General features: G+C 36.6%; 1 protein-coding gene and 1 long non-coding RNA gene across 3 annotated transcripts in view; one reads left to right on the top strand and one right to left on the bottom strand.

The window, feature by feature from the left end:
• Positions 1-395: 395 nt before the first annotated feature.
• Positions 396-27047, bottom strand: Tiparp (TCDD-inducible poly(ADP-ribose) polymerase). The gene is made up of 6 exons (NM_001107679.3): positions 26834-27047; positions 23217-24177; positions 9075-9243; positions 7719-7879; positions 2717-2992; positions 396-2410 (listed from the first exon to the last, which is right to left on the bottom strand). Exons 2-6 carry the CDS (start codon positions 24134-24136, stop codon positions 1963-1965), a joined length of 1974 nt encoding a protein of 657 aa, NP_001101149.2. The 5' UTR covers positions 24137-24177; positions 26834-27047; the 3' UTR covers positions 396-1962.
• LOC102554278 (uncharacterized) overlaps positions 25935-27047 on the top strand; it is a 42240-nt gene continuing 41127 nt past the window's right edge. The window contains exon 1 of one of the 2 annotated variants that reach the window (XR_015675325.1): positions 25935-26249. This is a non-coding gene — a long non-coding RNA (uncharacterized LOC102554278). Of the gene's footprint in view, positions 26348-27047 lie in introns of both variants that reach the window. The other variant, XR_015675323.1, reaches the window with a different exon arrangement.

Below are 27047 nucleotides of genomic sequence, written 5' to 3'. Positions count from 1 at the left end.
CATTCATCAGGATTTTCATTATGCTGAAGTGTCAAGTTTACAATTCCTTTTTATATTTCCTTCATACAACTGGAGGTAGCATTTTCAACTAGCTGGTTTTCTTTATAGCTATTTGCTGATGTAAGACTTGTCCTTTACTCCCAAATAAATTATCTGTGAATAAAAAGTCATTCTTTCCTTGTGATTTACGGTTCAAAACTAGGTACTGTACTTCCTTCAATTTCCAAGTGGAGGAGGATAAGCAACACATTCTGAACAGATACATTCAGATTCAATCACACTGCCTTCTAACGAATGAACCAAACCAATCATCCCACTCGTGCAGCCCATCAGCCAATCACCCAACACTTACACATCAACTAGTGATGCTGTTTAAATGGAAATAGAACAAAACAGAAGTTTTAAAGAATTAACTTTTATTTTTGCTTAGTTTTATTAAAAAAATAAATATGTCATAAAGCTTTTGTTTCCTTTAGGGAGAAAAAAAGGAACAAGTTCCATAAAATCAAACAAGCAATGGTAACATGTCTAACTTGAAAACGATTGGGGATCACTGGTTTACAAGTTATAACTGAATGAATGATTGCTACAGTTGCCCATTTCCTCCTGCCAATGGCAGCAAACAACAGGATCAACTGGAGCAAAATAAATAACTGTGTGGAAGCCCTGATAAGTGCTTAAACAGACCGATTCACTGAGACATCTGTACAGCTATATCTTGCTTTAAATAACAAAGAAGTTCCTGTAAAGTTTGGGTAAATGAGATAACCACAAACATACAAGGAGAGCTTGGTATCTGAAGGACTTCTGTGGTTTATTTTATCAACAACCACTTTTCACTTTACTCAGGCTTTTGCTTTGCTTACAAGTACTTACTACTGCTCTGAATTGAGGCAACAGAACATTCACCCAACAGTGCTTTTGCTGGGCCAGTGGCACAATTTCCAAGTCTGTGTTTCTATTAAAGTAAGTAGTGTAAGGTACAGAGTCAGCCAAGAAATCTAGTGCATCTGGCAAAGCAGGCATGGGGTGAGCTTGTTGTCTTTAACAATTCAACTCAGCAGATATGGCTAAGAGTCTGTTTTGTGCCAGGCACAGTTCTCAACCTCTCCACTTTGGTTGTAGATGTCTTCTATTATCTAATACCAGCCCAAGGGTAGGTCTGGAATCCCAAAAGAAATACTTTTAACCCTTAAGACTGGCTTTAACCAACCTAGGTGCCCAACTCTGAAACGATGGTAGGCAACAATGAAAGAGGCTGAGTTTTTCATGGCTAATTTTAACACATGTATCACACTTCACAACCAGGGAATTCTGCTGGTGACATTTTTTTCCCCAAATGGGTTCTTTATTATTATTTTACTTCCTCTGAACAGACCCTGAGTTCTCAGGAAAATTCTAGAGGTTTGAGTGGGTGATATATTTCAGTCCTGATCACAGAATGAAAATTTCTTCCCACCTATTAGAATTACACGAATGTATTCTACCCCAAAGTACAATACATAATGCTTTGGATAGGTAATAAGCATGGTAGTATCAGTTCCAGGTGGTTTTATCAATGTTAAGTAAACAGAATCCTCACTTTGCTCGCAGCCTCTATTTGTTTTGACCAAACTTCTACCAGACCCAAGCGACATTTAATTAGGCTAGTCAGTTTTTGATTTTTCTCCAAATACTTCTACTAATATTGCTGCTGACTATATGTACAAGTGTGAATGAAGAATATGCACTTTAGTCTTTTCCACACCAAGTACACTAATAATTAGTAAACAATTAAATAATAAGTGGCCATTTTAAAACCCCTTTTTTTTCTTTTAAAAAATTACTTTCTAGCACTTATTAAAAAATTGGGTCTGAAAAGTATCCAATTTCTGTCATATGCTGTTTCCCTCCCAGCCCCACCCAAACCTGCTACAAATGCTGGATTGAGTTCATATCAAATAACTTAGTAGTACCAAGATTTCAAATGGAAACAGTGTTACTGACTTCTTCATATTGGATAACAAAATAAGGGTAACTCTGGTCATCATTAAAAATGACAAAAATCTGAGGCTCAAAAAAATTATCCACACAAGAGTCATACAAGTCACTGGTGACACTGCCTGGGTTGACCGGAGGGGGCCTTCTCATGCCATGACTGCCCATTGTGTATCTGCCAGTTAACACTTTGGCCAAAAACATGAAATGGACTCCTTTGGAGGACTTCTTAGAAAAGTTATGAGAGTAGCTTGCCTTCTTCGCGAAGTAACTGCCTTGTCCAAACATTGTAGCATGCTTTCCACAGACACGAGGGTCAAAGTTGTGCTTGCAAATTCCATCTACCACATCTTGTGATGTTCCATGAAATAAGTGTCTCTCATTTATTATTCTGTCACGGCCAGACATTTTTCTATTCATATACTCTTTTTTCCTAGTGCAAAAAGTAGACAGGCATTTAGGAGGAAGACATATAGATTATATAAACATAAACAATGCATTCAAACTCCGCTTCATCGTTTCAAGGGTAAAGTTATATTAAGTTATAAAAGTAAAATGCTAAAAATCATGCTATAGTTTGTCATAATTTTAATAATACTATTTATATGTGTATTATGATTATATGTGTACTACTACATGGAAATATAAACATATTAAACTATGCAAGTGTTTACTGTGTGGTATATTTGACAATAGCTATATTAAGAAATACCCTTAAATTTTCATACCCCTGACTCACCTTTTATATTTCTCCCAAAGAAATTGGTTTTGGACTCTCAATATTTGTAAAATTCTGTATTTAAATTCAGGTACAGTTTTATGAAAAAGGTTGTAAATGATTCGATAACTTTTATCCTCTGCAGAAACAGGCACTTGGATGAAGTCCTGAGATGGATGCATATAAACCCATGTTTCAGGGTAAAAGTTTGCTGAAGTTACTCCATCTGGACAGATGATTTGTGATGAAGTTGCTTCAAGAGGCAGAGAAGCCTGAGTGGGAACCCCACCAAGTGTCCTGAAATGGAGAAAAACACTAAGTAAAGCATTCAAAAATTAGTACAGCTCATATTACTTAGTGCTTTGTAGTACTGTCCAATTTTAAACTGAACAGCTTAAATACTTACGTATTAATTTTATTTATTTACTTAAGAAAAGCAAAACATAAACCAAGTGTAGTAGTGCTTAGCTATGATACCAGGGCTCAGGAGAGAGAGGCAAGAGAAATACAACCTCAGCCTAGCCTGGGCAACTTTGTCTCAAAATAACTAAAAAAAGAAAGAAACAAACAAACACTCCATCAAATAAAAACAACAATATTCTTTTAGAGCAAACACATTAGCTTCTTTCTAGCTTCCTTCCTGTGGAGACAACTCTGAAATGTACTGCTTCAGAGCAAATAGTAAGGAGCAATTTTACAAGTGTCTTTACTTCTGAATCCTCCTAGAGTCCTCTTTTGTATATATAGTTTAAAACAGCTTTGTTTCAATGAAACAACAATAATTTGCCTGCTCCATTCAAACTTTGCTGACACTATGCAGAAAAATTAACATCACTATAGAACATGTAGGATAGTAAATAAGGTAGAACAGGTGTTAAATTGGAACTTCTGGGGTTCTATATAAAAAGTAACAAAAATCATGAAGCAGGCATTCACTTTTTAATACTACAATTAAAAAATTAAAAAATTATTCCAATTTTACAATTTTAGATGTGACTAAGATGAAACAAGGGGCCCACTGAGGGTAGGTGGGCTCAAGTAATAAAGTGATGACCTATGATGCTTAATGCACTGGGTTCAAGTTCCAGGCCCCTCCCCCAAATACAGCAAATGCCAGAGGGTGCACAATTTGTTTCATCTTTAAATTCAACTTTGTTACTTTTAAAGATGAATTTATATAAACAATAGGTTTTCTTTTTTCTGCCTGGTTCATATATTTAAATCATACTTTTTAGCTTTCTTTTAAAACAAGGAAAAGGGAAGAAGCAAAGAATAAGGAAATCCTGACCCTGAGACCCAGTTTCAATGTCAGGGTACTGTAACATTCACTCATCAGTACATGGTGGTCACAAGGAAGGAGCAATGTCTGCCAAGTAGATTTGGAAATTGACATTTTCAAAAGAGCTTTGTGACACAGAGGTTATAGTTGTATATGAACATTTGTCTTGTCTCTAAAGAGCATATCCTACCACCACTGTCTTAGTCACCCACTGAACACATACTATATATTTCATAGTGTCACTGTCACATGAACTGCAATATGGCTTGATTATCCCCTCCTCAAATAAACAAACAGTTCAGAGTAGTTAAGGATTTTGTCCTTATACAGCAGATGTATTTTTTTAATCCAGGCCTGCTTCTTTTCATTTCTACATTTCACAACTTACAATAAAATAAAGCTACTAAGTGTAGATACAAGCTGGTTTGTCTGACTTTTATGACAACTACTATTACAAGTATCACTACTACTACATTGGCATTATACATTTAAGAGGTGGTTTACTAAGAAACTAATGCTATGGAAACACAATTGTCTTTTCTAATCCCTGCCAGCTTCATGTAAGCAGCTATGCCTTCAATTCAATGTGCCCCAAAGTCCCTTTGTAAGTGAGTGGATTCAGGACTTAGCAAGTCCTCCCACCAGGAGCAGATTTAAGTAATTCCTCCAACTTTTACAACAAAAGACTCATATTTCTTGTGTTTTGGATCATTTTCCAAGAGCTGACAAATTCCTTTGGACACTTGGCACAGGTATATTTTCCTGTTACAATGGTTGTTTTTCACTGATATGTTTTTCTAAAGAAAAGCTCCACCACTTTAATCAGTCTCAAAAAGTCTTCTTAAAGTGTCATCCCTGTTCTGAGTAAATTACGGAAGAGATTCCAACTTTTAGCCCCCAACTCCTATCCTGCTTTGCAAAGGTAGGCACTAGCCTATCTGTTTTTCCATTATTGTTAGGGTTTGGCATTTCCAACAAAGTAAGATTCTTCCTAAACATTCTGCTGAGATTTATTTGTTATTTACCGGTGACATACAGAATAATGGGTTTCATTATGTTATAGATGTCTATAATGGTCTATCTTACAGGATTCAGAATAACACAGGAAATAAGCCTTTCTGCATTCTATAAAGATGTTCCCATGGCTGGTCTGAGTCTCAAGACTGAATAAAAAGGAAGATGCGAGCATTCTTTGCTTTCTGTTTTCTGACTGCAGATGTAACACGAACAGCCACCTCCCACAGCTTCTATCGTAACTTCCCTGCCACGATCAACTGTACCTTAAACCAAGAGTCACAACAGACTGCTCCTTCCTTACACTTTGCTTTTGTCAGGTATTTTGTTAAAGCAATGAGAAAAGTAAATAATTCACATGTATACCTTTGTACTTTGTTCATCCATTTCTGTTTACTGTCCCTCATCCTCCTTCCAGACTCCCTGTGCCACTTTCATGTCTATCTTACGATATATTGCACGATATATTGCTAAATCTAGATTCTACAGAAGACAAAGCATACAATAACTATCTGTGTGAATCTGGCTTATTTCCTTCAATATGAGCTCCAGGACTATCTACTTCCTTTCAGATGACTTATTTTTTCCTTTCTGGATGAATAAAATCCAGCATACATATAGCACACTTTCTCTATCTGTTGATGGATGATTCTATCTATACCAGTGCAACAATAAATACAAATATGCAGACATTCTAGATTCTATACATGGATAACACCGACTTGCATACATACATACTTTCATCAGGCTAACATTCTAACTTTACTGAAACATATATAAAGGCATGTGTGATGGTGGACTTTTATATTCCATGTCAAAAGCAAGTATGTATGCATGTGTTCTAGGCAATGTTAAAATATATTTTCTGAGAACACTGTTTCTATTCGGCTTATATAATCTCAATAACATACAGCTTATAGTTTTTCAGATTCCAACCTTATTCTCCTTGCTTCCCTTCACCATTTTGAAATGTTTCCTAAACCGATTTCACTACTGAAATAAAAATGGATTAATTTTATCCCTCCAGGGAAAGAGTCAAAGAAACTGTGTTTGGCATTCTTATAACCATGAGATGATTCATGCAATAGATGTCCTTTTAGCTTTGAGATACAGCCCTTCAAGCCCCTTAATTTGGTTTGTTGCTTATCCTACTTCAGCTCAGAATTCTAAAGAACAGGGTCTTTTTTATCAGTATCAGAAAAATTCTTTATACAATGGAATTTGCTGGAAATTTATGACCCACGTCTATTGTTTCCTTTGGTTCTCTGAATTTAATAGTTAAATGGAAAACACAAAACATTTTCTCTAGCTAAGATCATGACCTCTGGAATCTGCTTTTGGAACCAATGCCCTTCCTTCCTATTCCGTATTAGGAAGGAATATCCTATAGTTATAGACCAGAGAGCAGATAGGATGTTGTATTTAACTTTTCTGTCAATTTACTTTGTGCTTTTCACCTTCAAGCCCCTCCCTCTTCTCACTGATTTGCTTATCTCTCATTTTAGCCCTTTATTATCACTGTTTCAAACAGGAAGACTAAAACAATTTAAGTTTTAAGCAAATAATTATTTTCTTTCATTGCAAACTTGCATTCCATAAAAATGTCACTTATGCTTATATTATTTTTATATTTTATACTTTCAAAATGAGTATAAGGTATTTTTTAAAAAGGCATAATCTCTTACAGTATTTCTTTTCACTATTTAAAACTTTTTTCCAACAATGTAGCATTTGAATGAGGATTTTTATCCTTAGAGAGGAGCCACATCTTGCTTCTGTTAGCTCAGCATGCCAAGCTGCTGGTCTCGGTAATGAGTTCTACTGTCTCACCAGGAGGACAGTATGTTCCTAACTACTGGATGGAGACACTAGCTCCAGCTGTGCGAGTGAAATCCTAGCAGTAGCATTTTTATTACTTCTAATTAAAAAAAAAAAAAACAAAACCCTATATACTTGGAAGAAAACACAAGCCAATATAACTTTAAAACTGACCTTATTACAAATTGATTTTGAATTCTAATTCTTTGAGGGATTCTTTTTATTTTCAAGTTTTATGTCCTTGTTTACGATAGGGTCTTCCCCAACTAGTCTGCAATTTGGTATGTATCCCAGGCTGGCTTCAAACTTGAGGCCTTCTACCTTTATCACCTAATGCACCATGATTACAGCCTGAACAACCATGACCAGCAACTTGTTTTTAACAGTCTCATTTCAACCCCAGAACTAAATTCATTAAGAGTTTGCCATGCATGACTTGAAATAAAAATAGCAGAAATATGAAAACAGCATTATACTTTAAGGAACAGAATGGACCAACAGACACTAAGTTTAGTTATCACCTTCAAAACCAAATTCTAATACTGGTATATCTGGCCCTAAAGTAGTCTTGTAAGTTTGAAAACTCTCCTTAAAAGAAGCAAGCTCTGCTTCATTTCAAATACAAGTTACTTTAGTTATATAAATATGTTAACTATATCCCGTTTTTCAGCTCAAATCCGAATAAAAAACTCATGCTTTAGGATTGGGTGAATAGTAGTTAACTGAACTCAATTTCCTTAAGAACTAAATCTAAAGAATGCACAACTTCTCATTTTGGTAATAATAATCAAGATAATAAAAGAATGCACAATTTCACATTTTGGTAATAGTAACAAAGATAATCCCTTTAAATTTGGCATCTAGTAGTGCATGGAAAATAAAATGAAGAATAAAAAACAACTAGATACTTACTGTAAATATGGAATCAGTATGAAACAGGAACGAAAAAGGGGTCTCCGTTTTATTTCTCTCCGGAAGAATGAGTTGTGGAGGATGTAATGGTTGTTCCACATCATAAATCTAACTTCTTTCAGACCCCGAGAGTTGGCTTCTTCAATTAGTCGAACAACAGACTATGGAGAAGAAAACAAGGTAAATGAAAATCAAATTTATATGAAAAAAGTAACTGAAAGCAAAAAATAGTTCACTTCACTGCTAACATCAAAGGAATTTCAATAAATATAGTAAATCAAACTAATTCCTGTATTTAGGATTTCAGAGCCTTACAAGGAGAAAGACACTCCCTGTTCACAAGAGCACGACTATCTATCTGCCTTATGACACATGCGGCTCAGAAGTCCATTCTATCTTCAACCTTAATGATGTTCTAGACACTTTCTTGACTTACATTTGTTAAGGAAAATTTCAGAGAGGAATCAGAAGTTAATAGTACTCAAATATCAAAAGAAACTAAAAACAAAACAAAACAAATAAAACAAACAAACAAAAAATCCAGCCAAGTTCTAAGCCTAAAAACAGTAAAGGCACAGGACAGCCAAGCATTCCATTTAAACTGCCCTTACTCCATTTGGAAGGTAGACACCATCAATTCTTAAATGACAAAATCAGAATATGGTTTAATATTGTCTTTAATTAGGTCATTTTGTTTGGTAATGTCTTAAAAACATACATACTAAAACCTCTTTGTAATTTTACAAATGAAATTAACATATTGACAGATCAGTGGAATGAGAATTAATCTCTAACACTCATTTTCAATGTTTTACTGGATTCAGTTATAAGCAAGGCTTTACAACTGGTAAGTTCTTCTATATCATACCAGTGATGTATGTGCACATGACAAAATTCTAAAGAGATAATTTGCCTAACCATAGCTTAATAAAGAAACATATTCAAACATTTCTACTGTGGACTCAAGAATGATTCCTGTTCCACTTGGCTTCTAAAAATGGTACATTTAACATGATTAGATTTCTATAAGCACAGAAGGCAGATATAGCCAAAAGTCACCCCAGTTCTCATCAAAATTATTATAAAGATGGCACCAAGTCTGTTAAGTACATCATCTCTGTACTGTGAGATTCTGGTCCTTTAGTGGCATTCTATTATGGTCTTCAGATTAATGGAAAGAAATATACTTTTAGAAATATGAAGAGAAAGAAGTTTACCTGTACCAGCAAGACTTTTAAATTTACATCCTTAAGATGTCTGATTATAATATTCAGTTCTGCTTAGTCACTGTTGGAAAGGAAAAAGACCACAGGGAAAAAATGTAAATTTATTTAAAAGAAAAGAACATGTAAATACCTCAGGATACTCTCTCCATCCAAAGTGGTCTCTACAGAAGAATTTCCAAAATGTGTGGTAAATAGAGTTTGTACTACTACAAGGTGGTGTAGACAGCCTTCGTAGTTGGTCAAATTCAGTTGTTTCAAATACAGTCATGGCATTCAAATCTGCCCAAAAGTCTTGACCTCTAGAAAGACCCAAGAAAAAAAGACCTGCTAAATAAAAGTACCTAAATATCTTATTGGGCATTAAGAATATCTAATATAGCCTAATGTAGAATTGTCATAATTTGTTTTATTTGGTATAAAAGAACATTATTGGTTGCCTCCCCAACACACATTTCCTTTTTTTTTTTTTTTTTTTTCTTTTTTTTTTTCGGAGCTGGGGACCGAACCCAGGGCCTTGACCAACACACATTTCCTAACAGGACCAACATTCCCAGGTTGTGTCCTTATGATATGATTAAAAAATTAGTAACAATAAACCATGACCATCACTGGCTGAAGCCGTCAATAAATATAACCCTAGGTTCTTCTCCCTGGGTAAGATAAGTCAAACACTGGCAATCTATCAGGGAGTCAGTATGAAGATTGAAACTGATAAAAATCAGGCAGAGAACCAAAAAACTTTTTGAAACATGGCTTTTTTTTTTCAGAAGCATCAGGTTACCTGTGCCAATGTAGATATACAATACTACCTGGTGAGGTAGGAAAAAAGATGACAGAAAAACAGCACCAGATGAAGCCAGTGCTACTGTCTGAACAAGCATCAATATTTCATTTCATTGTGTAAATGGGAAAATGTTAAAAAGCAGTTTGAATTATTATGAAGGTTAGCTATGATATTATTTTGTCATTTGTTATCTAGTCTATATTGCTAAATTAAACCTTTACAAACATCTCCATATTAGTCTTTTTCTCTTGAGACAGGATCTCATGCTGTCTAAGGGGCCTTGACTTGTTCTATAACTAAGGGCTACTCATTTCCTACTTTCCTTTCTCAAATGCTGAGATTATATGTGTTGTGCCACCATACTAGTTTATATCTTCATATTGTTGGGAGACAAGTCCACTATAAGGATCAAATTGACTTAAATCATTAATTGACAAAGGATGACCTAAATAAAACATTTCCTCTTTAATGAATCATTAGATCATGTTGAAACATCTAAACTATTAACTTTAAGAAACTAGTAAATGGGGGCTGGAGAGATGGCTCAGCGGTTAAGAGCACCCAACTGCTCTTCCAGAGGTCATGAGTTCAATTCCCAGCAACCACATGGTGGCTCACAACCATCTGTAAAGAGATCTGATGCCCTCTTCTGGTGTGTCTGAAGACAGCTACAGTGTACTTATATATAATAAATAAATAAATTAAAAAAAAAAAAAAAAAAGAAACTAGTAAATGCCATTGTTCTCTGCCCTGCACAACTGAAAATTTCCCTAAGAAAATATTTTTTTAAATAAGATAATATAGGTATTTGTAACTAAGCTCCTGAATGTATATTCTCAGTCTTTCCATTCTCAGTGTAGATGTCTATCTAAGGGAGTATCTATAAAGCAGATCAAGTGAGCCTTTATATGTGAAATCAAGGATTAGAACAGATTTCCTTGTTATAAAATAAGATTTTGAGAAAGGTATTCATTATTAGTGATTTGTTAGCTAATCCAACTGTGCTTTTGGTACACTTGTTTCAAGGATTGTAAGTGAGTACTAAAAAACCCTCTCCAGTCAAATGTTTGAAAATTAAACTGGTTACACAAGTTAAACTATTTACTGTAGCTGTTCCTATTCCTATATTCCCTGTAATATACTAAGGACGACACTGTAGTACTATGAAAGAATGACAGAGTATAATTCCAAACCAACGAAGATGCTCTCCTTTTGCATATATCTAACACCTCTCAAAGCACACACCCCTGGCAAATGCCAAGGAAAATCTATCACTTCTCTCTCCATCCCCATGGCATAATTTATGATCAAGTCCTACTCTTTGGGAAATAAAACAAAGCAAAACTAAAGTCACATACACAATTGAAGATTAAAAAAAAAGAAATAAAATAAAACAAAACAAAACAAAAAAACCACCTCTAACTTGTAAAAACTCCTTTAAAAGTTTCTAAGGATTCCAGAATCCCCAAGTAATTTCTTGTTTAAAAAGAATACTTACTACTAGGATTTGGTCTCAAAACAACATACAAGTTAAATTAAGCATGAAATGGGACTATAATAAAATGCAGTTGAAAAATAACATTTTGGGGAAAAAAATAACATGAACGTAGACGAGAGACTATTAGAGAAAAGTAAAGGTCTGAGAGGGGAGGTTTAAGCAGGACAAGCATTAAGGGATATATTTTCTCCAAGTTCATTATGAAATAATGAAACCCATTTATTCTGTATAATTAGGAACTTTAAAAAAATAAGGGACAAATCGCATTTGGACACTACCTCATTTAAAATTTATAACCAGTAATATTTAATTTAAAAGGAAAAATGTTCATAGGAGATTCTAAAAAAAGGAAAAAAACCCTGAAAATAGAAATCCTTATATGTTTAAGTTCAACTTCATATTAAGTGGCAGAAAGCAATTTTCATGTCACTTTATAAAGGAGAAATTTGATATTATAACTGGGGAGAGCTAGACATCTTTCTCTGAAAGACATTACAAGTTTTTAAACTTTAAGCTCATTTTTCAGCAACTGCTTCTCTCAGTAAGTTAACAAACCCTTTGTCACTCCTGCTTTTTTGCTGTTTAAATTTTATTGAAGACATCACTTCAGCAATTTCTGTATAAGCCTTTCTTACTAAACACACACACACACACACACACACACACACACACACACACACACACACCCCTTTTAATCCAAGAAGCATTTAAGAAAATACTTTACAGCAGTTTAAATATTACAAAATATCAACAAAATGAGCTAAATGCTTTATTCCTTAGAACATCTGAGCAGTTCAAATAGTTGTAGACCTTCTCAACAGTGTATAAGATATGAAGGGCCTGAGTATCATGTACAGGAAATAGAAGAGCAGATGTTAATCCAGGACCTTGGAGGATAGATGATAAAGAGGGAGAAAGCAGACAGGGATGCAGTAAATATAGGATGTGTGAAAACTGAGTAAGAGAAACAAAGCATAAGACTGAGGGGCTAGGGAGGTGTCATGATAAAAGCAGAGATTGATGAGAACCCTACAAGGCATAAGAGTTGAGAGGTGGCCAGAATACAAAGGAGATAGTCACTGTACTGTATAACCTCCTCATTAATCAGAGGGACAAAAACACATCCTGAGAACAGGTTATGGACTTACTACAAGAATAAAATTAGAAACCCTGTTACATGCTTTACTAACAAATATACCATCACACATACTTGTTCAAAGATCCAGATAGAAAACTAACTTGAAATTCTGGAAAAGGACACTATTCTCATAATTTTTAACAATGGTTCTCTTATTTCACAAATATCTCACATACTAATTAAGCCAGCATTTCCAGAAATATCTCACCAATGTATACCAGTACCCACCAATGTATACCAGTACCCACCAATGTATACCAGTACTCCTCACACACTATTTCGTGTGTGTGTGTGTGTGTGTGTGTGTGTGTGTGTGTGTACTAAAAAAGAGGTGGAAGAACAATCAAAACCACTATAGAAATTGGTGTTGAGTAAAATAAAAAATTACTACATTTCTTGCTCAGTTTTCTGTTTATGTATTATGCATTTGGGAACTCAGTATACAATTTAATAGTCTTGGATAATTTTTATTTGAGAGGCAGTTGAAATAGCTCTGGGGCAAAAACAAATGGTGCCAAGCCTGACATCCCCAGGATCCACATGGTAGAAGGAGAGAACTGACTCTAACATGCTGTCCTCTGACCTCCATAATTGTACCATAGCATAAGCCCTTCCCCCATGATACACAAAATAAATTAGATGCAATAAAGTATTTGAAACTATGAAGAAAAAAATGACAATTAAAAATAATGTTAAATAGACAACTGACTGTGCTTGGGACATAAGATGAAAAAATCAAAATGCCACAGAAGATTAGTTTTGAGAGAATAACTCATTGCTATAGTGTGAAATGTGACAAAAGGATGGTCTGAGGATGAATAACAATCGAAATGTAAATAAGAAATACCCAAGTTAATAAAGATGGGAAGAAAAAAAAAAAGATGGTCTGAGTATAAGTCAAAAGTAGATGGCCTGGGCAAGGTGTGGTGGGCACACCTTTAGTTCCAGCACTCAGGAGACACAGTACAGAAGTGTCCAAGACACATCAAACAAGGATACACTGTGAGGTCTTGTCTTTAAAAAAATACCAAACAATGACCTGCCATTGCTGATAAAGGTATCAGGAGAGGCAATAAGGATTGCTTCAGAATGTGACATGTGAACTTAGTTACCAGACCACTACAAGGTAGCTTAATATGTGTAGAAGTTAACTAAGTAGGGCATGAGGATACAACGCAAGAAGCACATGCAGTTCATGTGGGAGGTCAGAGTGTATGTGTGTATGTGGGAGGTGATTAGAGATAAGACTGGTCTGGAGAGATTGGCTGGAGCCAGATAAGGAAGAGCTTTGTATGCTGGGTTAAGAGGTTAGGGCTTGATCCTATGGGCAGGATGACTTTCAACACGGCCTAGGGTTGCCTTTGATAAAGTTTACTCCAGTAAAGTGATTTATTTTCAGTAGAGGATGGATAAAGATGAAGGAAGAGTAAAGACTAACATTATTTTGTAATATATTAGCATAATTATTATCTATGTTTAACAATTACATGACAAATGTTGACAGACTATAGAGGCAATAAAAGGGGGCTGCTTTAGAAGTTAGGGTTAGGATCAAACTACATAAAGAACAATTACAGGTGGGTAAGAAAGCACAGAGTCCGTGATGGCCAGGTGTGGTAGAAGGACATACCAGCACTTAGAAGAAAGAGGCAAGAGAGGGTCAAGTCTGAGGACAGTATGCATTACACAGGAAGACTCTTTCAAAGTCCAGAATGTGTCCTTTGTCTCTGTGTTCTTGGATAATGATACCAATAAAAACTATAAGAGACAGAACATGTCTGAGTGGGAAGATGATATAAATAAAAATTAAAAGACTTTAGAAAAGTAAATTAAATATAAACTTTTCTGAACATTGCTCAGTCTTAATGAGATCTGCTAGACTTCGGAACTTTGGCTTTCTGCCTGTTAAAGAGTTAACCAGTCTTTTAATCCCAGTACTTGGGAAGCAGAGACAGGCAAATCTCTTGAGTTTAAGGCCAGCCTGGTCTACAAAGTGAGTTCCAGGACAGCCAGGGCTGTCAAACAAAGAAACCCTGTCTCAAAATACACCATAAATTAAATCTAAAAACAAACCACAAAAAAAGAGTTAAGCAGTTTCCACAAGGGTAAAGACTCACCCTAATCAGCTGAACTGAATATTCATTAGTAGCTCTCTTATATTATCATGTAAAATAAAACATTTTCTTAAACTGAGGGTCATAATGATAGAAGTAAAAGACTGAATGCTGCCTGGAGAGTATGTAGGGATCTCCTAGCTTAAGACAAGCTTGACAGATGGGAATGTTTGCTATTGCTGCTGAAGAAATTTCACAGGGACACAAAACGTAGCCGGTTTTTGATATATGGCTTTGATGTTTCCAGAACTCAGTTATGCTGGAGTATCTGCCAGCTTATGTACTCCCTTCAAGATGTTACAAGAAAATGAGAACCGAATACATGGTGCATAATATACCAATATATTTTGTGAACGTACTATAGTTATTAAACTTGAGAGGACTATGTACTTTATACCTTAAACTATGAGGTTGAACTTTTATGAAAATGAGTTAACATCCTCTTTGTTAAAAGTAAGCTTTCTTCCTTACTTCAAAGTAGATAAAATAAAATGTTTGCACAAATATTGGTTAATTTCAAAGTGAGAGGAGAAGACGGTGAGAGACTGATTCCAAGGTCTTAGTCATACCAGGCAAGCAAGCATCCATCCTACTACTCAGTTACATCTCTGATCTTTTTTTACTCTTTGAGACAGCCTAAGATGTGCTGGCCTTGAACTTGTAGTTCCCCTGCCAGATTACAGACATATAATACCAGGTCTAGGTAACAATTCTTTGAATCTGAGAGTATTTAAAGAGGGCCCATAGTTTTTTTTTTACAATAGAAGCACTATCACTGCCAATTATCATATTCTGTTATTAACTGTGATTTCTGCTATCATTGCCTCAAATAGTAGAGAGCTCCTGGAGAGAAAATAAAACATTTATTTTTCTTTCTTTTTTTTTTCCCCCGGAGCTGGGGACTGAACCCAGGGCCTTGCGCTTGCTAGGCAAGCGCTCTACCACTGAGCTAAATCCCCAACCCCAATAAAACATTTATAAATGCTGAAATTCCATGCAACATCTTTCAACTATTCACTAAACGCTTAAAATTATATACAATTTATATACCCAGATTCCTTTTGTATTTCTTTTTTTTTTTTTTTTGGTTCTTTTTTTTTGGAGCTGGGGACCGAACCCAGGGCCTTGCGCTTCCTAGGTAAGCGCTCTACCACTGAGCTAAATCCCCAGCCCCTCCTTTTGTATTTCAAAGTAGCTACATTACAGACATATTCATAAGACAAATTTCAGAGTTTATACTATTATCTATATGGATCTCAGTAGCTATGGAGAGATTAAAAACAAATGTTAGAGCTGGAGATGTGCTCAGTGGTTAAGAGCATTTGCTGTTCTTGTAGAGGACCTGGGTTTGATTCTGAGCACCCATGTGATGGTTTACAACTATCTGTATGTAACTCTTTCCAAAGGAATCACTTCTAACCTCTTTGGCATCAGGCATACACATGGTGCAATACATGGAGGAAAAATAACCTTTAATGTTGATTATGGACTAAATGTGTCCACTTTTAAAGAGGATGATGTAGCAGAGGCAGGATTACTCAGTAGAACTATTAACACAAAACCAGAATGATAGACATTCTAATGTTTCTAAATATTAAAAATTGTGGGTACGGGTAAGGGTATCTCCCTTTTAAGATATAATGCTTTTAAAAAGTGATCATTAAGCAAAATTTAGCCCATATGCGGAGCTCCCTTGAATGATCCTGGAACATAAGAAACATGTCTGAGAATGTCTGAGAAGGCAGGCAATTTTAAGTGGGACACCACATTTCTCTATATGCCAAACCTCATGCATGATTTTCATGTCAGACATTTAATGTGTAGTCTTGAAGTCTTCCTAGACGAGAACATAGAGGGATGAGACCGGGGAGATGGGAACGGAGACAAAGAGAGGTTGAAAGGAGAAAAGAGAGATAATTAAGTTTCCTAGACGGAAAAAAAATATTTCAAAGAATGTGGAGAACAGAACATGCAGTTAGTAAAGCTTATGCTAACGTTAGGCACCATTATTGTTAACATAGACTGCAGATGAAAGCAAGGAACATATATAATCATTTTCCAATACCATGTGAATAAGCCTAAAATCGCTTGTAAATAAAAAGTAGGGCCGGAGAGATGGCTCAACGGTTAAGAACACGACTGCTGCTCTTCCAGAGGTCCTGAACTCAATTCTCAGCAGCTACATGGTGGCTCAAAACCATCTGTAATGGGATCTGATGCCCTCTTCTGATATGCCTGAAGACAGCTACAGTGTACTCATATAAAGTAAATAGATCTTTTTTTTTTTTTTAAAAGCATACTTGTTAAGATCTTATTGTCATTTATTCAGAGAACTGGGATTAAATTTTGTACTCTGAAGATGCCAGAAATGTCACACAGCCTTAATTTTGATCCAAGTTCAATCACATGTCCTGAGACAAGTAGAAGGCAACTCTAAGTGAAATATATTTAACTGTGGCCTAATAAGGAGGTGAAATTTAATTTCTATGAGAACACTTGGAAAAGGAAGCAGTTTAGTTTTTTTTAAAAAAATCATGCTTAGGGGTTAGGGATTTAGCTCAGTGGTAGGGCGCTTGCCTAGCAAGCGCAAGGCCCTGGGTTCAGTCCCCAGCTCCAAAAAAAAAAAAAAAAAAAAGAAAAAAGAAAAAAAAATCATGCTTAAAGTTCTATTTATAGCTTATATTGTCTTAAACTATATAGTTAAAGATTACTGAAATGTGTGAATATTCCCTTTGTTGAGTAAAATATTTTAAACATAGAAGATTCAAAGTGATCAATTAAAAATGTGTGCCATATATGTAAGGTACAAATTAATTCAATTTCTAAAAAATTGAAAATAGAACATACTTCTACATAAATATAAAATGCTTAATAATATATACACGTAAGACATATAAATGATAAAATATCCTTTAAATCACTTTAGAATAATCTCAAATTAGAACTCATTTATACATAAACAAGACACTATAAACATAGAGCATTAATAATGTCTAGAAAAATACAACATAGTAGTTAATTTATTTCTGATTTAATGTTTCAATTACAAATGACTCTTCAAAAATAATTATTCCAAATTTTATTAAGCCTTGTATTTTTTTCCCCAGCTACTCTAAATAACTTTAACTGGTAAATAAGAGAAACAGAAATAGATTCACTGATGGTTGTTTATGTACTGGCGCTAACAATCTAAAGTAAACAAGTGTTAGCAGACTCAAGTTTAATGTATACAAACTAATATTCAGAGAATCTACTACTGACAGCTCCTCATGCAAATTCTTGTGGGAGGGATGAGGAAGTTTTACAGAAAAGATAGTAGGAGGCTTTATACAACACTTCTGATATGACAGTATTTTGCTAATCCAAATTATCAAAAAGTAAATAAGAAAATTTTTTTCTTCCATTCTCCATTCATGAATGTCTTTTATTTTTAAAATTACGATGAGTATTTGGAAGGAAAACCCAGTATTTTTTTTGTCAGTACCTGGAAATAAAAGAGCTAAACCAGGTGACAGTCAGAAACCAAAGACCAACCACAACAGGAAATTATTTAGGGTATTCTGTACCCTTTGCTCTTTGGGAGATGAGCAGATCAGGCTGTAAGCAAGACCCTGAAAGCACATGTATCATTGGGAAGTTCATCCTTGGGTTCCCATCCTTGCCATTCTTTGATGACTGACTAAGCAGTGCTGGTAGAAACTTGGAGCAAAGGACTTATGGCTATTGCAAACAAGAAGAAACAGGGTAAGAATCTCATAAAATGGGAAAAATTTTTCTTAAAAAAAAAAAAAATACAGCTAATGTGAGAGAAGTGCTGTTTCAACCAACATAAATAATACAAACTTTTCTTTAATTCTCAGAAGCAACTGCACTAAAGCACAGGACTTGGACTTGCACAAAGAATACAAATTTACTAAACTCTCATACAACTCAGAAATGGAAGATTACAATATACTGTTCACAATTTCTTGTGGTACAAATACTGGACCATGAGAAAGATAGCAGTCACCCTAACCATTCTCACTCTTTTAAAAGCTTATCCTGTGCAACGACCATGCAAGGGTTCTTTACTGGTCAAGTGGGTACTCAAGTTAGTCAACAGAATAAAGCAGAGAGAGACTGAAAAGACAGGCACATTTTATCCTGTGGAACAACAGAGAGGAATGCATAATTAACTTTCTGTGCTTGTCTTAGAAATAACTGGCTAGGTCACAAAGGAAAAATTTGAAGTTTTACATTTGATAACTAGAAGCTTTTTGATTGCATCAATTTCTAAACTTTGGTCTTTCTGATCACAGAATTGGTTATGTTTAGTTAAGCTTGCAATATCTTTTGTACAAATTGATAAAACTATAAAATACAAACTGAGATAAGCTCACTTATTTTACATAAAAATCTAATCTCAAATTTCACACAGTATTTTAAAATCTACCACTTGTAATTTCAAACTCTTTTATTACAAGTTGAGGCTTTCAGTTATTATTTCAGAGGCTGGGCATTCTATTATCTCTCAGATACAAAATTATAAAAGTGAAGCACTGGTTAGTTTTAAGAATTGTGTTTCTTTCAAAATTACCAGTGTCCATTTTAAGTTCACCTTTCACAAAACTGTGCCAGAATCAATTATAATGTAACTCAAAATAAGATTCTTTTTCCTTTGCAAAATGATATACACATGCATGCAGTTTTTTCTGCACAACTCACAAAGACTGGTAATTACTAAAGGTTGCTGATGTAGGTTGAAAGGACTTGACAACCTAATCTAAATACATTCCAGAACCAACCCCAGCAGACAAAGAATGCACAATCTGGTGGTCTCAAATCAGGGGTGGGTGGAATAATAAGAAATTAGCAGGCCACAGAAAACAGTTACAAGTTTACAATGGCTGGATTTTAGTAGCATTTCTTCAATCCTTAATGGTTTATACATGATATAAACTGCTTCACTCTGATAAGCATTCAAATTTGGGATGAGGATCACTAATCAGGAAAATAAAAAATTTACCTTTGCTTTACAATTGAATGAAAACCTTGAAATTCTAGTGTAACAAGAAAAACAAATAGATTTATAGGGAGACAGAAGAGTTAGTCAAAAGTATCTTGTATGCCTGTGTTTTTCTTTACACCTTCATGTCAGTAGTATTTCTTTTTGTGTTCGATAATAATTAAAAGCTTTGAATTCAACTGGATAATAAAATATATTATGTATCATGCAATTATATTCAGGAATTGCCAGAAAGTCTTATGAGCTCCCCCGACCCCCAACTGTCTGAATAGTTAGAAATCTTTGCTTTTTCCAAGGTTCATTTTCATTTACATCAGGAAAAGCCTGACCTCAACCTGAAGCCAGGTGACAGCTGCTTCAGAAGTAACCTACTTATTGATGAAAAGCCAGGAAAGTAAATGAATGACTGCTATTGATTCCCATGATAGCTCTACACAGACCCACTAACTTCTCTAGATTAGTACAGATAGATGCCAATTAGTTTTATTTCATATGTAAATAGCAGCATAAAGAGGTAGGAAAAAACAAGTCATTGCATGGCTTTATCATAATAGCACAAGGCACCCATTTTGAAAGTCACTTCAAACAACTTCTTGCTTATGGAGCTCTCTCTTTCTCTTACACAGGAATTTTAAAAATAAATTCAAACTCATACAGCTGTGTATATTTAAGAAATACCAGAAAGTCACAAGGCACAGTTAAGTTTCAGCTGTTCTCTGTCCAGTGTTACCAAAAACACATAATAAGTTAGCTCATACACTATCTATCACAGCTGTATAGACCAGAACTAATTTGGCTAATTTAACTATTCTAGTCAAATTCAGTCAGGGGCTTGCTCTAGTGTAGATACTTCACCAAGTCATTATAAATGATAACATAAGCTCTCTATCATTTGTGCATTTCTCTTTGACTTCTTACACAGAGCTGCTTTGAGGTTATCTACTGGCATTATCCCTTGGATAGATTTTTGAAAAGGCTCATAAGAACTATTTCCAATAAAAATTCACAGCAGTCAAGATTATAACAACGTTTTAAGCAAGTAAAATTATATTATCCGTAAATACTAGGCAAACACACATACTAAACTCTGAGCTGTTATATAGCTAATGCCTATAATCACAGCATTTAGTAAATTATGGATTCACTGCCTAGATAGCAAGACCATGTTTCAAAATAAACAACAACAACAAAAAAAAACCCTGAGAAAATCTAACCATGAGTTCATCCCAATCCTCATTCAATGAATTGAGAAAAATAGGAATACTCGTTGATCATAATAATTTCACTAGCAAGTTAGCCCCAAAACCCAGTTTGTGGTTCCCTTCCATTCTGTCTTACTTTGAAATGAATGTAATGTGAAACTAATGGTGATCTTGGTTGCTAAAAAGATTTGCACTGCTTCCAGTTTCAATTATCAACAGCAGTATTCCAATTAGCAAGGCTTCTTTGAAGCTGCTTAGTTCTGCCACTCAAAATCACCATCTACTAATGATGAGTATCTATATTGTTAAGAGATTATTTTCTCAATGAAAAATACAACACTTGGTGCTCTTGCTCTTAGTAATTTTTGAAGGCCTGGCCTATATACAAAAGAAGTCTACAAAATCAGATTTGGAGTCCAGACCCATAACTAATTAATTTCCAGTTATATTGGCAATACACACCTATGATGTACAAAAGCAGGGAATGCAAACAATAGTGTATCCTAAATTAGTTACAATGGATCAAATAAACATTTACCATCCAAATATCATATACGTGTTTTTAGTATATAAGCATCATCTTAACTAAAGAGCTCAAAGGAAACTGTGAAAACGTCTGGTTCAATTTCCTGTCCAATTTCACTCCTGAAGACAAAATAAACAATGCATATCCAATTTTGATTAACTTAGGTGTTAAATCCTCATGGGTGCAAAGGAAAACAAAGAATTCTATCTGCATAGTTAGAAACTATGACCTGTCTCGGCTACAAACCCAGAACTATGAACAATTCTCAAAGTCCACAAAATGATATTATGATATAGTATGTATTGATGACTTAGTCATATAAACTACCCAAAACAAGTAGAACAAACAAATGCCATTCATCCAGTCTTTCTAAAGACTAAGACTGGGTCCAATATGAACGTATACACAGCTGAACACACACTTCCTGGTTATGTGCAATCTGCACAGATAGACCAGCTTTACAGGCCTGACCACAGAGATTAATAGCTTTAGCCAAATAATGTGGTAACCATGTGAACCTGGGCTGCTCCAGCTTGTTTGTGATTCTCTCAGCAAGGCTCAACATGCCGTTATCTGCATCTTGTTGCCAGGAAACACAACATCGGATTGGAATACAAGGAAAATCAGGTTGCAATGACCACAGGTCAACTCCCCGAAAGCCTAATTTTTGACAGTTATTTTCAATCTTATATTTCTTCATGTAGTTCACTGCTATTTTCATTTGTAATTAATAGTTCATATTTCCAGCTATGTTATCACTGCAGGACCACTTAAATTGTAGTAGTAGCAGCAATATCAATTATAATAGTAACTCACTCATACTTTTCCTCTCCTAACTGTCATATAAATATTAGTTTACATCATTAAGACTAATTTAGAAACCAAGCTCCTACTGTAAGTACTTTATAACTAATCCTATAGTTTATGCTAAAGGCTCTAAATTTGTCTACTTTTCAAGCAAAATTATCTTGTGAGATATAAATGCCCACTATGCTACTGACCAAAGAATTTTTGGTCCTTCTGGGACCAAAATGATTGTCTTGCCTTGCTTATGGTAACAAAATGTAATGTATAAGACAATGATTCTGACCAAGTTTATTTCTGACCAAGTCAAACAGAAACTAAATGTACCAAAATGTTCAAGTACTCAGTGAACCGAAATCTGCTTCATAAGTGAAGTGAGAGGAGAGGCTACTGCTCTGAAGTGTTTTGTAATCGGGAGATGGAAGGATTAGAGTGGCTTTGAGAATTCATAAACTTAATTACTTTTGACAGAACAATTAGAATTGCTAGCTCAGGGGCAATTGAGTTTTTTGACAATACCTTATTAAAACTATTTTTAAGAAAAGGGGCCTCTTGCAGAGGTCTAAGGTTCTGTTCTTAGCACCTCGTGGAGGCTCAAAACAGTTTGTAACCATTCCAGGGTATTCAACACCTACTTCAGGCCTCTGCAGCGCCTGGCCTGCAGGTGCACATACATTCGTGCAGGCAGAACACTCATACACATTCCAACACCTTGGAAAATCAAAATAGCATGTCTGTGTATGAATGAAGAATTTCTGAATTATTCATATAAAAAGTGTTTAGTAAAAAAACTCCAAATATTAGTTCCTATATTTAAAAAAAGCAGCTACCCAACACATAAAAGCTTTAAAACTAGATAAATTTAGTATTTAAGGTTTACCATGAATTTTCTTTTAAAGGCAAGGTAATTACAGTTAAAATAGTACTTGATTCATAACACTCAATGTATATACAACTTTCATTCATACACATACTAAACAGAATGACATTTAAATTGTTCAGATCATAAAATGTTCCTTTGTCTGGTTATGTAAAGAGACTACATTAAAATTCAAACACTATGAAAATCAGAATAGCATAAAAGCCATAAAAGAAAAACCAAAACAAAAAAAAACCTGGAACACTACTGAAAAAAACCACCACACCAAACTTTCAGCTTCATTAGCTCATGTAACAGTTTTTAAGTTACTATAATACGTACCCATACTTCATTCTCATTCTATCATTTTCTGGATTACAATAAAATCTTTCCAAGTGCTCCTGAGAATCATTGGAAACACTCTGCCACTTTTGAGTGGTTGTCCTTTTGATCTGCCAATGATAGGGCAATACGGTGTGATGTTTCAAACAATCCCTGCCATAAATGCAAGTGCCTTGCAGAAAGTCCATACAAATTTCAATTCCAGTCTCTTGGTGAGTATGGTACTGTAGCTGGTTTACAAGCTCAAACACAAGGTCAAGGGAAGCTTCCTCACTTTTGTCTTGGAAGAGCTCAGTACTCAACTTGTCACTGGTATCCAAAATGTATTGGATTGTAAAACTATTGTCTTGGAAAGCTCCTGGCACATAATCCATAACTTTATCTATGCAGTCAGGACTTGTAGGAACATCACCTGAAACAGGATGCAAAAGGTCAGTTTGGAAGTGTCCTGTTGTAGAATCTGCTACTGTGCCATTGATGGTTTCTGGTGGAAAACTGTGATCCTGGATTGGAACCACCTGTTCTGGAGCATCAGTAGAAGGATGAGCTTCTGGTAATTGGCCCTCAACATTTGTCCCATCAGGAATCAGGACAGGCATACTGTTTTCTGCTGGTGGGCATGCTGGGTTGATATCCAGAGGTTTTTTCACTATATGTTCATGTAAGCTGCTCTCATCTCCATTTTGGTCTCTGGCTCTAAAAACTCCGTCAAGCGACCCAGATTCTAGCAAAGTATTTAATATTGGCCTTAAGGATCTCAATGTTCCAGTTCCCAATCTTTTCTGTTCCTGCTTTTTCTTAAAACAAGTTTTCAATGGAGTGATCTTCTCAGAAATTCTCATTTGGCATGAAAAGTCATCAGGAGGAGAAGGAGGCTGTACTACACAGTCTGGCTCAGGGTCGGTGGTTTCCATGTCCATGATGTGGATTAGCTCCAATTGCGCCTCAGTATCTACAAATCCTACCAGGAAAGGAAGAAAGGTGATCATTTGAAAAGTGACAACTGAACCCATTCATTCATTAAAACATTTTGTGTTGATCTATGATTAACTATCTGTAATCACTGCTTGCATTATATTTAGCTCCTATGTCTTTTTTTCCCTTTATTACTGAGAAATGAAGACTTGAAAACTATGCTAAAATCTGCATAATAGTAGATAATAGTACATGAGAACGTATCTTTCAATTGTTATGCATTATTTGTGGAATATATATCCCACAATTTGATTTGATAATTGATACACACAGAGGGAGGGAGGGGGGGGAGAGGGAGAGGGAGAGAGAGCGAGCAGGTGCGCAAGCACAAGGCGTGATTCTACTGGGTTATAACTTTATTTTGTAAGGTATAACTGTCATTTCTAAATGATGAAGCAGGGAAACCACATCTCCGCTTAGCGTTGTGGTTCCCTTCACAGTTGTTTATGTATGATCTGTCACATGAGTTTGCAAAAACTAGTTTCTCTGGAAGGAAAGTTCATCAAAAGGATACAACTTTAAAAGTTAAAAAGTGAAATAACTAGTGTGTGTGTGTGTGTGTGTGTGTGTGTGTGTGTGTGTGTGTGTAGGAATAGACATAGAAGGTTTCAGGTTAATTGTGATACAAGAGAAAGCCAGAAGCCTGCTAATGTTTTTACATTCTGAAAGTTCTAGTATTTAAGTACCGAATGTTAAAGATTTACTTCTAATTTTTTTAAAAAAGATTTTCCTCTAACTGAAGGAATATCAGGACATGACTAATTTCAACAGCCTGCACTCTGCCTTAGAAACTTAACACAGCACGATTATGCAAAGGGTTTTAGTCCTTGCCTTTAGAAAAGTTACATTAACCCATTTTTTAAAAATCAAATGAAAGCATATTATAAACAAAAATACAAATATTAAAAAACAACAATTGTCAGAATCTGAATGAGCTACTAAAAGAAACCAAGAATTTTTTCTTGCAATAACCAGATCCTTTAAAAGGACTGAGATTTCCAGGTATTTACTGAGATTGTTCCAGATGAGAAAAGACAGTGATGAGCAATTAATGGTCTTTTTTCTTGTCTAATTGACTGAAAGAGCTCTTTGATGCAAGAACCTATGATTTAATCAAGTATGCATTAGGGGTCCAGTATGGTACCTAGCACAGTTCACCACTGAGGTTGTCTATATTTTGTGGCTGCATTACTGAAGAAAAGGCGCACATTAGATGCTTTGTTCTTGGTTGAAGGTCAAAACCAAAAATGATAAAAATTTCGTGCTTTAAAAAACAAATATAAAAATCTAGGAGGGATTTATAAGTCTATGTATACAAAAGTGCTTAATAATCAAAACTCAGAAAAACACAAAGCACGGAACAAAGGTGTTAGTCTAAGTACAAAAGATTTTTTTTTTCTTTAAAAGAGTTCAGTATGAGCTGGCATTGTTAGGGAAAACCTCACGAAGGAGGGATCTGACATGAGACATAAATAACTGGAAAGCAGCCAAGCCAGGCGTTATTATTCATCATTCGGTGCTTTTGCCTCAAGGCTCAGTTGGCACAGATTGTGGTATTCCCTCTCCGTATCAAACCGGCCTGTGCCTTCCCCTACGCACGCACACCACCCCTCCTCCTATCACACCAATCCAGGCAAAATACTAAAGCAATTTTTATTTATATGTCTGCACACGCACATGCACGCACGCACACACACACTCGCACGCACACAACTTTTCCTCGTACTGCCCTCCACCAAACTCGGAAACTAAACTAGGAAGCAGAGGAGTGCGGAAGCCACCAGTTCCTCAATTAGTTTGCATAACAGAAAAATAAAGATTGGAAGGACGTTTCCTCCGGTCGCCCGCAGCGGGCAACCCAATCGCGCCACCCTTCACCTCGTGACGCCTGGGTCGTCTGGCACTACCGGCTGGTCACACCTTCCATGGAAACCGCCGGCTCCAAACAGCCTGCGGAGAGACGCCCGGGTCCGAGCGACGCCTCCTGCCGGCCGCGGTCTGCGCAGCCACGACCTCCCGCCGCGCCCGTTCCAACGGGCTCCGCACTTCGCCGTGAGGGTGAGCATCCCCGCCCTCACCTTGTCCTCAGGAACCCTGGCGCCCCCTCACTCCCGGCCCACCCTCCTCAGGACCCGACCTCCCCGCAGCCACTCACGGTGAGTCCACAATGAAATTTCCCTCGGCCCTGCCTCCCTCCGAGGACCGTCCAGGAGCTTGCGGGGCCGAGCCGCAACGGGCACTCCGGGTGGCGGGGAAGAGGAAGGGGGACCGGTGCGCACTCAAAGTTAACTCGAACACAGCCTGTAAACTTCTGGGCTGCAGCCCGGAACGCGCGCCGGCCGGAACTCTCCCGCAGCGCCGAGCCCTCCCGCGGGGGCTGCCCGGGCAGTAACCCCCCGAGGGGAGTCGCCGGCGGCCCCGCAAGCGGTGCGGCGCCAGTCCATCTATACACCTGCCCAACTCCGGGCGACCAGAGCTTAACCCAATCCCACCCCGCCACCAACGGACGCGAGCGCATTCGGCTCTCCCGGGCAGTCTATGGATCCGCCGCTGTCCCGGCGGGGACTCGGGGAGGCGAGGCCAGCGCCCGCCATCCCGCTGGGGTCCCTCCACCGCTCGCTGCCCACCCCGAGCCCTTTTACCTCAGGCAAGCTGCCCTCAGAACGCAGCACAGGCGCGGCGTGGAAGGTCCGGCTCTGCGCCAGCGGTCTGAGCCGAGGGCAAGTGCCGGTGTCTAGGGTTCGTGGGCGGCCGACTCGGCGAGCGGGGCACGGGCCATTCCGCGGACTTGGGCGCAGAAAGCCGCAACTGCTCTCCGGGTTCCAGCTCGCTCGCCTGTCAGCTCCAGCTCTGCTT

This window comes from Rattus norvegicus, chromosome 2, assembly GCF_021556685.1.
Source record: "Rattus norvegicus strain SHRSP/BbbUtx chromosome 2, alternate assembly SHRSP_T2T, whole genome shotgun sequence".
NCBI lineage: Eukaryota > Metazoa > Chordata > Mammalia > Rodentia > Muridae > Rattus > Rattus norvegicus.
The sequence above is the reverse complement of the archived record's forward strand: the minus strand, read 5'-3'. Positions and strand labels throughout refer to the sequence as shown.

Excerpts from the sequence above, each read along its gene's own strand:
- Tiparp (NM_001107679.3), bottom strand. The coding sequence starts at position 24,136 with ATGGACATGGAAACCACCGACCCTGAGCCAGACTGTGTAGTACAGCCT. Across the intron at positions 9,244-23,216 it reads AGAATGAGAATGAAGTATGG|AGGTCAAGACTTTTGGGCAG; the intron begins GTACGTATTATA and ends GGGTCTTTCTAG. Across the intron at positions 2,411-2,716 it reads CTTTGGGAGAAATATAAAAG|GAAAAAAGAGTATATGAATA; the intron begins GTGAGTCAGGGG and ends TTTTTGCACTAG.